General features: G+C 41.8%; 1 protein-coding gene across 2 annotated transcripts in view; it reads right to left on the bottom strand.

Moving 5' to 3' along the window:
- Window positions 1-13826, bottom strand: part of SH3RF3 (SH3 domain containing ring finger 3) — a 257494-nt gene that overhangs the window by 4046 nt on the left and 239622 nt on the right. For both annotated transcript variants that reach the window (XM_064646412.1, XM_064646413.1), the window contains one exon: window positions 8671-9008. In XM_064646412.1, the coding sequence (XP_064502482.1) occupies window positions 8671-9008 (338 nt within the window). The remainder of the gene's footprint in view (window positions 1-8670; window positions 9009-13826) is intronic.

Raw genomic sequence — 13826 nt, 5'->3', positions numbered from 1 at the left:
ATAGATGACACCTATAGCTCTTCCCTTGTCCACTGATGATGAAAAATGGGGTTTGCAATGCTCCCACTGCCTGTGATACTAGCAGAGGTTAGCTAAAGCATTCACATTTTTTTCTTATGTTCCTTGAGAATGCACTTTGGGTCCCTCAAACCTGGAAGGGAAGCTAAAATGGAGAGGTATCAAATGACTTTCAAAGCACTCTCCAAACCAACAGGAAGCCTCAGCCCTGAATCATTCACAGGGCTCTCTGGGAACTTAGTTTTCAAGTGTCACTCCATTTCAATGAAGTAACAACGTGTCTGAACCTGATACAGCTATTCTGCACTCAAGGCTTATCAGCAGGCATCCTCCTGAGAGCACAGACTGGGCCACTTTATATCAATGCACTTGTGTGCAGAGCAGGGAATATATTTCTGCTGCATGGTTGTTTTTTTCTTCAGCACGTGTACTTTTGCAGTCATCTGGCATTTGGTTAACAGTCAATAACTGTCTTGCTAATTGCAAAGTAATGAATATAGTAAGATAGTTAAAAGATGCCAATTGATTACATAAAGCGCATCTCCTGAGAATATTTCCACAACTGCTGCATGGCTACTGATGCCTCAGTTATGTCTGTAACAAGATGAGTATTTATTTAAGATAATATCCTGTTGTTGGGGAGACTCTCCAATGGCAGTCACCCATTTTCTTTGCAGACATTGCTCAGGTACCTAGTGACTGCAGTTCTGAAACTACAGACTCCACTTTGACATGACACTGAAAATACCACCTCTACATTTGGACATCTCCACAGCCAAACAACCCATTACTTCATAAAGGATTAAACTCCATTTGGAGCAGGAGTTCTCTAAAACCTGACTGTGGCTTTTTTATCTTGACACAGCAACACAGTCATGTGGAAAATACATGTGTTAAGTACCATCAAAAATCTGCCGGTCCTCTCTGTACCTTGGTTAATAAATCTAGCTGTCACTTCCTTCCTCTGTGGAAAAGCAAATAACAGAGGTTGAAACGTGTGTTGCTGCCTGGCTGCAGAAAAATGGTCCATCAAACCATCATCTGTGGAACTGCTACACTTATATTATGAAGCTTTGGCAATTACACCCATTATGCAAATGAATGCACACATTATTTCAAACACTCTGCTGCAGTGTTGATTAATTAAATTATCAGAGTGGAACAATTTCAGCCAAGATGATGCCAAGTTTCAGATCTCACAGCTCTGCACAATCACAGCACATTGGAACTCTGCACCAAGAATTTGCAGGGCTTTGAGAAAGGAAAAAAGCTGGACCTCAATGTTAGTTGAGTGTTGTGGAGGTACTCATGGACCTTTTTGGCAGGTCAGGAACAGAAACGCAGGGTGTCTTGGGCAGGGTTGCTCTAAAGGCTCAGCTGGGACTGCCAACACCTCATGTCATACCCTAAGCACAGAGGCGTCCTTTTAAAGCCAAGCTACATCCTAGGAGTGATGAGCTGCTAGTCCCTAAATGGTTCATATGAGGAGGGAGGTGACCACACTCAATAAGAATGTGCCCATCCTCCTAAAGGGGTTCTACACAGCATCTTCTTAGAGATTTAGAAAAATAAACCACAGTCACTGCATTACAAAATGAGGTCCTTTTTCCTCATTTGCTATGGTTTAAATTTAATTAACTACAGTACCTTACAGGATATCACTGAAGAGGTTTTTTATAGAGTAACAAAATAGTAGTGACAAAAGACCTTCCAAATCAGTTAAGAAATTGTGAGAGATGGTAAAAGATGCAGGGCCTGGGACAGGCATCCCAGTGGGGGCTGCAGGGGCAGCAGCCAGGCACTGTTCCTGGCACACGGTGCTGTGCCGCCCCTCCACACCTCCAGGTGGCACCTCAGCCTCGCTTATCCTCTGCAATGGCATTGCAAGGACATATATATATATTAGCCATATTCTTTTGGCAGAAAAGGTCTCTTCTCCCAGACATCCTCCCTCACTCCTAAAAAGGCAGTCCAGGATACTTCTATTTATATCTACCTTTTTCATTTCCCCTTTTGTCCCCTCTTTGGTGTAAGAAAATCTACAATTTTATAGTATCTTCTCAAACAGTCTCTTGGCATTTTAGATGGATCTCAGTTTTCTCAGTTTTGTTTGCTATTTTCTGTCATAAATTGTGGTCTCATATAGTTAAAATTCTGCCAAATGTTAATAGTTTTGGCCCAAATTTTCCACAGCAGTTGGCTGTGTCAGGCTGAGAGTCCAACATACAGCCCAATGGCTGCATCATTTCCAGGAATAACTTAAATGTGCACCAGCAGGAGCCAGGTGAGGACCTCCACAAACTGCTCTCAGGTCCCTGTATTTGGGAGCAAAGACCTGTCCTGGGGTAGAACTGGTCTCTCAGGGATGGTGTTCCTTCAGAAAATCACCCACTCTCAGCTGAGTTAAAAGCATTTAAATCATCCCAAAATGGCACATGTTTAGGCTTGTATGAGCACTGAAGGTGAAATCTCTGCTGATTCATGCTCCAAGCTGACCTAGCTCTGCGGGACCTCAGAGGTTGCATTTCTCTTCCTTTCCCAACACTGGGCCCCTCTTGTGTTTTTCTCTCCGGGGACAGACTTGATGTTGGACTTCCCCACTGCTGGCTACTGTGGTATCTTTGAGTTGGGCACTTCGTCCCTGGAGGGGACTGTGCAGGACGGGTAGTGCCCTGGGAAGGGTCCTTGGTGCCCAAGAGATAATACATGGGAGGCTGCAAGTGGTATCACCAAGGACAGAGGATGGGGTTTGCCTGGGCAGGGAAACTTCAGGGAGTTGGAGGGCAGGGTGAGGTAAGGGAAGAGGTGGAGGAAGAGGGAGAAAAACTGGGAGCAGAGAAAGAAATGGGACCATGATGAAAACTGGGAGCCCTGACAGAAGGTGTGGGTATGGCTGCTGAGGGGGTAAGATGTGTTGAGCTTAGTCTGGGAGAGCAAAGACCCTTGGTGGGAGGGAGCCTGGGCAGGAACATGGCATTCAGTGGGGCATGAGTAGAGGCTGGCACTGGGGCTGAGGGTGGGATAGGCAGCCTGGCAGCAATTAGCTCACTAAGGCAGGAGTAGGTCCATTCTCTGCTGTCAGCAAAGACCTTGAAATCCCACTGTCCCCTGTCTTCATAGCACTTGTCCTCACAGTCAAAAGAAATAGCTCTCCCACCCAGCTCTCCCTTTACTACTGCTATTGAAATCTGGAAGATGCAGCTAAGACTCCTAATATCAAATAGATGTCACATGATGGAAGTTCTGGTTTTGTTTCCTTTAAAGAAGCAAAATGATTAAAAATGTCATGCATGTAGATGCATAAAGACATCTACTACCTTAACAGAGCAGGAGTGTTTCACACCCATGCACCTGAGATGAAGAAACAGGCAACTAAAATTGCCCATGACTTCACTTTTGCTCTTGTGCAATATAATTTTCTATTATATGACTGCAGACTATTTTTCCCCTAGGATGCCTGCCTCATTTAGTGCACAAGACGCTTCTCTGGATGTGAGTCAAGGCTCTGACATGGAAACCACCCCATCTTTTGCAGAGGTTGGAATATCTCTAGCAAGTGACCGTGATGAAACTCACTGAGTAGGGCAGATATGGGGAAAGTGCCATCTCTGACTCCTCCAGCTGCAAAGCCTCGTGCCACACTTTCCACAGAGTAATACTCATCTCATGCACCCTGGCTGTGTAGGAGTCTGTTGTACGGTCTAAATGACTCATGCAGGCTCTCTGTCAGCGTGCACATTGAACAGTATTGATAAAAACTGATCAGTAATTAAGAGTTGGACTCAGGTCTGGAAACTGATAAAAAACTCCTCCAAAATACTACGTATCTGCTCACTGAGTAAATATGTGCACCCAGGACACTGACGGAACTAGAGAAACCTAAGAAAACAAATGTATAGTGAGGCAAATAAGGTCTGCAGGGCTAACCTTCAATCTGATTCGATTTAGAGTTCTTGAATTTGGATGCTTAATGCAAGTTCCTGTACTTGTCAAAGTACCATGCACTAAGGACAGGTTTCAAGAGTCCAATCCTGTGACTCCAACAGGTCCCTTATGTGCTAGGATACACGGTTTTGGAAGGAACAGATAATCGGTGCCAATGAAGCATCTAGCCCAGTTAACCACCACTCTTGTTTATCAGTGGAGCTCTGTTTCTCCATTCTTTTACTGGCAAATTGAAGAGATCTGCAAAGCACCTCTGCACAAGCCAGAATCCGCTTCTCCATAGCACGGTGTCTGAATCAGCAAACTTAGAAGAACACGTCTCAGTTGGGTCTCTTACCCTTCTGCTGGAAATATTGCAGAATTCAATTTCTGAGGTGGTTACTTCTAGTTTCTCAGTCCTAAGGCAGGTATCTCTAGTCAGAGAAGCACTTAGCCATGTGCATACATGTCACTGTTCAGTCAGAAATTACTCCTGGGGTCATTTCTCCAGTAGCACTTTCCAGGAATGAAAAGAACCCTTCTTTTGCCTTCTTTTTTAGCAAAGAAGATATACGTGCACAGGAAAATTGAAGTCAATGGGCGTTAAGCACATGCTTGAATGCTTCCTTGAATTGGGAGCTCAATTTCTAATGTGGCAGTGATTTGTAGAAAGATACCTGGAAACATGGAGGGATCTATTTTAAAGGTCAAACTTACTGCTCCCATCTTATTTGGTGGTTACAGCTTGCTTGAAAGCTACACATAAACCATAGAAACACAGCACAGATATGCCAGTCATGACAGTAAGTCTGGACATGGCCACTTTACCAGAATATAACATGGCAGAATTAGTGCCAGTTACTATAAGAGTCAACAATGCGTGACATGTTTGAATCAGGTTTGCATCTGGGAACAGTGCCAGGCAGTGAAGGGAACATGACTCACACACACACACATGCACACTCAACTCTCCTGTTTTGCTTAATGTACAGTCATATTTTCTTGAAGGGGGTAGCAAGGAAACTATTTTGTTTTGGCGCTGCTAGGCACACAGCACATCCCTCTCTGATGTGAACAGTATTGGTGGGATGTGGGCAAGGCTCGGCCCAGCACCTGCCTCACCACAGTGCAGCCCTATACTGGTCCTGTTTCTTTCTCCAGAAGAAACTGGATGGAGCAGTAGGTGGAAAGGAGCATGTGGGGTAACACAGTCTGATAGGGAATTCACTTGGCAGTCAATCACTGCAACGCAAAGTGACAAGGACACCACCTGGGAAATTTCTCTGCTCTGCTACTTGGACTGCTGGATGCTTTATGGTAGAGGGCAGCTGAAAAAAGGTGGTTTTATAAACTGATAGTGGGAACTACACCCAGAAGGCAGAGGAGGGCTCTGACTATTCCAGCAAACAGTATAAATACGAATGCTAAATGATGGGAGAGCTAGAAGCAATTTCCTTTCTAATCCAGCCATCCATAACCAGGTTTTGGAATATCAAGAAGGATAATTGTTTTCCTCATCTTTCTATGTAAAAAAAAATGAATAAGTATATAAACATCACCAGCACCTTCAAGAGGGTGAAGCTCACTTCACCTTCCTGTCTATCTGGCTGCAACTCCCAGGAAGAGCTGCACTGTCAGGCAGCAGAACAGGCAATTCTTCCCTTAAATCATGAGCAATCAGAGCCCTTTAATGCACCTCTTGGTGCATTGGGTTTGATCAGTAACCTGGATATGGGAAGAGCTGGAGCTGCAAGCCAACCTCTATAGGAAAAGTAGCGGTGCTCTGCTGCCTGCTTGAGCCTCATTTCAAATGCTGTAAATATTAAGGAATGTGCTACTTCTTCCAATCTTTCAGTGCTCTGTTTCTATGCGCACAGATGGGCGTTGGGAGACAGAAAGCCAAGTACAGCTAAGTGTACTGAAATGCTTTGCAGCTTTTCAAAATTTCATCCAGCATCTGAATCTGTTTATCTAACCTTTTTTTCCCTCTTCTCCCTTTTCTTTCTCAGAGAATTGCTCCTACTGTGCAGATGAAATGCAACAAAATGCAAACAAGCAAAATATGGAGCTGAGTGATGTTGAATGCAAGTTGCTCCATTGCCAGATGTGACAAGAACAAGTGGTTTGAAAACCATAATTTGTTTTAAAAAAAATATAATTTGGTACTTCTGAGAAAATTTGATGATTTAATGAGCACAGATGGATGTGGGATGAATTTCTAGGAGACAAGTGTTTAATGTATCTGCTTAGATTATTCCAGAACTAAGCATTATCCTTCCTAGTGCATGAAGGTAATTAATATTTCCCATTATGGACATGAAAAAACCCATATGATCAGTTAAGGAATGCAGATACACCAACGATATGGAAGTTAATTCATAAATCAATTAGAGAATCTTGCCTGCTGTGTATAATTAGGGTTACTTCAATTATAGCTTATTTTTGGATTTAAGACTCAGGAATTAAAATCAGAGTAAGTTCCTTATCAGAATATACTGCAACTGGAAGTATTTAGTCAGTTTTAGCAGTCTAAATCTATTTGCTCCTGATTCCAGAACAGCTGGTTCTATTCTGCCACTTAAAATGGTCATCGGATAAACGTTTCCCTATCTGGACCACCCTGAGGTGGACTGAGAAATTTGTAGGAAGCGGGACTAGCCCTGGAATATAAAATGATGTGTCTGGAATTCTCTACAGTAAAGCTTTGAGAGAAGCACCTTAACAGTCAGTTCTGGAGATGTCAGGGGCTGTTCTTCCTGGCTTCTTTTCACGGCTACATTTAACTAAAGGTGCAGCAGTCCACTGATTTAGTTACGCTTGTGCTAAATCTGGTTTATATCGATTTATCTTTTCTTACAGCATTAATCTGAACTGATGTAGACCAAATTAAGTGTGCCTAAATAGGGATTGGTTTTTCACTCCTTTTACTAAATTGTTTTTTCATGGATTTTAAGGACAAGAGACTACTGCGATAGTCTGCTCTCACTGCCTTCGTTACAGTGCTGAAGGACTTCCCTTGCATTTATTTCTGCTTCAAATTTAGTAGTTGCACTTGAACAACAGCATCTCTTTTAGACAAAATGCCAAATCTGGAGTAAAAATATTCCCATCTTTGTCCTGACTGCAGTCTCTTACAGACTGTTACCAAGCCATTCCTGAGCCTGCTCTTTACCAGGTGTACCAGAACTCCCTGTATCCCTCATTGCAAGTACGTAGTTTTAAATCTTTCATTCTTCTTAGGATGATTCTCTGAGAACACTCCACTTTGCCTCAGATTTGGTTCTTCTCTAATATACTGTTACTCTGTGTTGTCCTTACCAATGAGTTGAATAAGCTCTGTACCAATGGGTCTGCCTTCTTTCATTACCCACCTTCACCTCTGTCCTCCGTTCTGCAACAGCAAAGGCTTTATGTTGGAAAATGCAGGTCCCAGACCCAAATCTTGTTGGGCTGCACTACCTACATAAATAATCAATTTTTAGTGATTTCTCATCTAGAGTTAGGTTTGATGCCAGTGAATCAATTTTCAATCCCCTTAGTACCTGCTGGGCTGTTTATGTACTTTACTCAGCAAGAGGTTTTATGGTAACAAACCAGATGCCATAGAAAGGTTTAAATATGTTATGGTGTCATTGTCACCTTCCCAACTGAGTTCCAACATGCATTCAATAAAACACTGTGTAAGGTATGAACTATCCTTATTATGCCCTACATCATCTGGCTCATGATCCAACTGGATTCAGAGTCAGCTGTCTTTCCCATTCCCTTCAGCCTCTTTCATACACTCAGAAAAAAGTAGTTTCTTTCAAACTTCTGCAATTTTGATGTTGTTTCAAAATTGTTTTAAATACCAACTCAAGAGAGTTCCCTAAATGGCTTTTTGAAAATTCCTTGATGCTTTTGTAAAAAACATGTTCTCCTTTTTGAGTGGAAAGCATTTCCACAGCATTGTAGCCATATATTATCTACTCCCTTTCCCATGCTCAAACTGCAGTAGAAAACATTTACCTGAAGCCAATATGACTCTGCACATGGAGACCCAGCTCTTCTCTCTACCCTTGTTTCTGGCCAGTTATCTCTCTCTCCACCTGCTTTTGTATTTTGGTGCTCCTACTCTACTCTTTTTGGCTTTGCAAAGTCCTTTATTCTAAAGTACCACGGTGTAGAGCAGACTGCTGAAATGAACTCCAGAGTCACTGGTACATCCTTCTCTAGAAATGAGCTACATTTTTGGTAAGAGGTCACTGAAGACGGCCATACCTGTAAGTATCCTAAACAAGGAGAATTCAAAACAGCCTTTGGTTTTGCAGAATAGGACAGGAAGAGCTTTGATAAGCAAACACATCACATCTGTTACCCCCAAGTGGGACATAACATGTCAACACCATAAGTTTATTAAAACATAGGGATCTCAAAAAAAAGTGGCATTTGCCAACAGCATTTACACCATTTACATTGAGAAAGCACTGCTGTCCTCCATATTTAGACCAGGGCTGTACGGTGTCATGGACAGAGGCTGATCACCACTTTTTCAAACCTGCACTGTGCGCCAAATGACTTTCAATGGGCAGACAGGTGTAAGCCCTGTCTTCCTAAAAGACAGCTGAGCCACCTACAGTCAATTCACAGAGCAGCAAAACTGCAACAACCCCTGAGCAAGTTAAACTTGCAGCCCTCCTCCAAATGCTCCCTGAGGACACTGGCAACTTCAGGAAATACACAGCTTACCTTTCCCGGGGTAAAGGCTTGGGCTCTGGCCGAATAGCTGCCATGGAAGAGAGGGGTGGCCTGGCAGGAGAAGGGATGGAAAAATTCAAATCCAAGGAGCCTGTTTTCCTGTGCAGAGGCTCCAATCCCATAGCTCCTTGCATTTCACTCTCAATAGGGCATGAGCCAGCTCGGCCATGACTGGAGAGAGAGGAGAGCTCAGGTCCCACTGCTCCTTGCAGAACTCCTTCGATGGCTGTCTGGGGGTCATGCGTGGGGGACACAGAAGGTGGGGAGCGCGACTTCTTTTTTGTTGATGCTCCTGCTAGAAGTTTCAACAGCCCGCTCTTCTTCTCCTTCTGCAAAGGAACCAAACGAAATATGGGCAGTGAGCAGACATACAAACTCCCTTTGATTTTCTATTGAACAATCCCAGTGTGTGTGGCAGAAAACCTCTCAAAACTATCATGACTAGAGGTGGATCCAGGTAGAACCTGAGCTTTCTGTAATAAAGATCCTCCCCGTCCAACAGGGCTTCAACTCATTCATCAGAGTAAGGACCAAACATGCTGCACAGACTATCTCCATTTTCAAATCTATCCAGGTAGTGATCATGTGCCTTTTGAAAGAAATAGTGCAGCTACAGTGGGACAGCAAAGGTACAAACTTCCCATGCAAAGAAGACAGCAGAATGCTGCCCTCTCCCTTCCAGGATAACGCTGTCCCTCAATAGAGAAATATCTCACAAGTAACAAATCAGGACTTGTGGCCAAAAACCTCTGCTGGGAAGCCCAATGGGCTGAGGAGAGATTTCAGATCCCAGCCCATTGAAGGGAAGCATTCATCATTACTGCCTCATTTACTATCTGATGCAGATTTACTGTAGGGAGAATGGAAGCACGAGACAGTGGTTTAACAGTTCTTTTGAGCATGTGCTTCCCTTCACATCCTGCATCACACAGCGATACCTATTCGTGTCTCCCTCCTAGAAGTGGGTCACTTCTCATGTGTTAAGGCAACAGTATCACCTTGATATTTGAAGATAGACCACAAAATTCACAATTGGCAATTGCAGTGGCAGTGCATGAGAAGTTTCAAAGTTCTACAAGGGTTTCTGATACAGAAGAATGAAAAAAAGATAACAGCATCTTTTCAATTAATGTGAAAAAAAATAGTTCAGCCTGCATTACTGAAGAAACATATCTGACATTGTGAGTCTTAGCGCAGTGAGAAATCCTGCTGCACATTTACTTCAAGCACACATAAATACCAAATACTATGTCCTTCATCTTGAAAGTTTTTTGCGTAGAGGGTTTGTGTGCAGAAACTGGCCATCCTCTGGTACATGCCACACAGCACTAGGCTAGAGTTGCAACCTGCAGTAAATTTTCCATTTCTAAAAAATGATACAAGAAGTTTTGCAAAAGGTCTATTCAATTTCTTCCTCTTTTGTCAGAAGAGCAAGGCAATACCCAAAAACTTCAGAGACTCAGGGCTGTGAGGTTTAGTTGTATTTGATAATTTGTTCAATAATAGGATCCCAGGGGATAAAATCAAACCCAGCAACTGCAAGACTTATGGAACAGAAACTACCTTTCTATCTTCAAGTAAGAACACACTTTGAAACACAAGCCAGTAATTTATTTATTCTCTGCAGACAAAAATTCCCATGCAAGGTTTAAAATTATGGTCTTTTATGTTCTGACTGCTGAAGTAATTTTTCAAAGCAGCTTTAAAGAATAGGAGGGCTACAGTAAAATAAATATAAGCTTTTAGAAGATACTTGGGTTTACTACTGTAAATGTACTTGGAGTATCTGGTATCTCTGTTTCCAAAGTTCTTGTCTGCTCTCTTTAACTGTCACAGACTGGTAAGAAAACCTTAGATGTTTAAATACGGAAGAGCTAAAAGGAAGCACAGTTGTTGTGATACAGCCAACATCCACGGATTTTTGAAGAGTAGAGTCTGAACTGTGTCTCCTGAATGCCACTGGTTATGTTTTAAAAGAGCATTTGTCACTTCCAGGATGAAAGTATCCATCCTGCCAAGATGTTCACCCAGTCAGAATCGATGAAAGCTAAAGGAGGCAGGGTGGCACCATATGGCACCATCAGGTCAAAAAACCTAAATCAATTCCTCTGGAAACAACAGTAAAGCAGACCAAATGCCCTGATAAATATCCTCTTTTCCCAGTGGGAAGTGACCGTTGTGGATAATGTGTCAGGTATGCATCCTGGAATTCACCTGAAATATCAAAAAAATACTTCAGTGTTTCTCTCACTCTCTAATTAAGCAATATCGTTGCTGTCATCATTACATCAAATTTTAAAGCTCTTCACGAAACTGAAAAACTCTCCTTTCCCTGTGGCACACTGAAACAACAGCTCTAATGATCCCAGCATCCTGTGTAAATACGTATTTGAAGGTGTCCAAAGGTCAGTGACAGAATACAACAGCCATTGTGGGGCTCTGCAGAAACGGCTATTGTGCTGCAGTGAGCACTTTGAGCCTCTTTAATTGGCAGCTTTGCACATGCAAAGTAGCTATGTGAACTAAAGCCCTGTATAACGAACAATTAATATTCCTGTGTTGTAGCAGATCTTCTAATTTTTGCTTCTAATTTAAATACCTTGGCAAATTTTCATTAGAAAAACCTTGTGCTACTTAGACCATTTAAGTCACAGAAGCAAAAATATTTGGGAAGAAGGGGGTGCATATATTCACACACATCTGCACATTAAAAAGCAGATGAGTTTGACAGTCATTCAGTTTTGTTTACAAGAATGGCTTCCACTCTACAAGGTTAGCCCTGGCATAAATTTCTACACTTAAGCTACTATCCTTCGGATAACAGAAAGCTATACCGAACTTGCTGATATACCCTTTGTTCCACTTTAACAAAAGGAAAAATAAACAATTGATTTTTAGCCCCAACTGAGCATTTTACTAAACTTCTGAAATGAAGATCTGCGGTCTCTGAAGAGAGAAGATGACTTAATTCAATTAAGCCTAGTCAAAACCTGAGCAGTACCATCTTTCCAGTTGTGGCCTTGGGCAAAATATTTAGAGGTGAACTGATACCAACCACTATGTGTGCATGGAGATAAGACAATATATCCAGCTCTTTCTCCTTTAGAGTCTGGCTCTCAGCCTGCTGGTATCGTAAGGCCAGATCCTATGCCGATGCTGCTCAGAGCATTTCAAGCAAAACAAGGGCTATCAGGAGCTGATAATTTCCTGTGATGCCTCTCCTGAGAAATAGACAGGGTTTGAACCTCCTACGATCAGCAGTTCAACCTAAACCACTTCATGTCTCCTCCCCCTTTCTGTAAAATGGGACTAAGTTAAAACTCCTTCTTGTGCTGTGGGAATTCGTTAATGATTCCAGTGTTACAAAGCTGTACATATCTTCTGGAGCAACCAGTCCTTTTCCCTGCTTTAAAATTAAAAAAATTTTACAAAAAATTGGAATGGGATGTTAGTACGCAGTCCCAGTAGTGATTTATTGCAAATGTCCAAGTATTATGAATTCATTTAATATTTAGTGTAATAGCAGCCATCCTTCACAAGAAATTAATATTTATATGTCTATTCAAGACAGTCCTTCAGCAGTTTCACTGTAAATCAATGAAGCATTAATGGGCATAAATGCTGTAGAGAAATCTACAACGATTGGTTACAGACTCTGTTGAGATAAGAAGTTTACAGGGGACATATCTGATGACTTTCAGGAATTAAGTTTTTGAATTAAAAAAAAGTTTACTTTTTTTCTATTCACAGATGGGGGTTTTATTGTTTTCTAGGAAGTCTGTAATCTACTGAAACAGCTGTGTAATTATTGAGTTTTCTTTGTCTAGTAGCTACATTTCCAACTGACTGCAAACTGTGTTTGACGTTCCTACCTCCTGAATCTGCCAAGGTCAGACCTTCGCATCTGTGTTGATGGATGGATTCACAGTATGGACAGCACTTCTCCCATCTCCTGGTTACTGCCCACATGTTTAACTGAATATAAATCATCACCTTTGTGTTGCTCAGGTTTTATTCTAGGACGTTCGGAGTCAAAATTTCCAAACCATTAATTTCAAAAGGATTCAAAGAAAAGCTAAAGAGCAGAATTAGTCCTTTTAAATAAATCCCAGGCTGTTTCTAGTTAAGAAAAAAAAAAAGGACTGTGAACAAAGACAGTATAGGCAAGTCAGAATTTCTTCTCTGGCAAAGCCTACACTTGTGACTCTGTTCCTATGGTGTAGCATGAAGGAATCTCAGTGGAAATCAGTCTCCAGCAGCACAAAGATGGGGTGGGCAGCACTTCTGTGACCCTGAAGCATACATTTAGGGAAGCCAGCACTTGGACAGGTGCAAATTCCTCTCAATATGTTGATGTGGGAATGTTTGGAAAAATGAATACCATCTAAGTTTAAGAACTCATGAAGGATCAAAATTAAAGTCTGAGATATATAACATTGAAATATTTTGCTTCACAGTAATTGGGGATGATTTTTCCTCTCATTAATAACTCACTTGAAGATAATAACTAGCTCTTCTTTCAGCTTCAGAGATGAGATGAGGACAGAATGCAGCTACTTCATTGATGACTGAGTGCTAACAGAGTCCCCTGTCTGCAGAGTAATAATCATGCCATAATCCAAATACCAATTATATGTACTGGCTATGTTAATAACGATATAGTTTTTTTAAACCACCTGAATACACAGAACATTCTGGTTTCGTTTTTTTTTATCTTCAGCTCCTAATACTTAATTTTCTACCTATCTAGGTTCATTAAATAAATGAAGAAGCCTTACCGCAGCTGATAGAAAAGCTGTCTCCAGTCACTGAAATGAGGTAATTTCTCATGCAACACCAGTTACATCAATAGATAAGAGAGCCAGAGGGAGAAAAAGAGAAACAAAACTGTTTAAATGCTGCCCTGAGTCCTATGAGGGCTCAAATGCCTTCACAAATGAGGAACTCATCTATCAGTCAGTACCCCCAGACCACCACTTTTATTGCTTGTTTAACTTTGTCAATGCTTGTTTGAGTAAATCTAAGTTAGTGTCTGGAGAATAGTGCATTTTTATTCTGATTCCAACTTGGCTACTGGTGATTGATGCTTGCACTGAAAGAGTAGGTGGTATGCTGGATTACGTCTTTGAAGAAAAAACACCACTTGG

This window comes from Pseudopipra pipra, chromosome 2 (genome assembly GCF_036250125.1).
Source record: "Pseudopipra pipra isolate bDixPip1 chromosome 2, bDixPip1.hap1, whole genome shotgun sequence".
Taxonomy (NCBI): Eukaryota; Metazoa; Chordata; class Aves; order Passeriformes; family Pipridae; genus Pseudopipra; species Pseudopipra pipra.
This window is presented reverse-complemented; position numbering and strand designations above follow the sequence as displayed.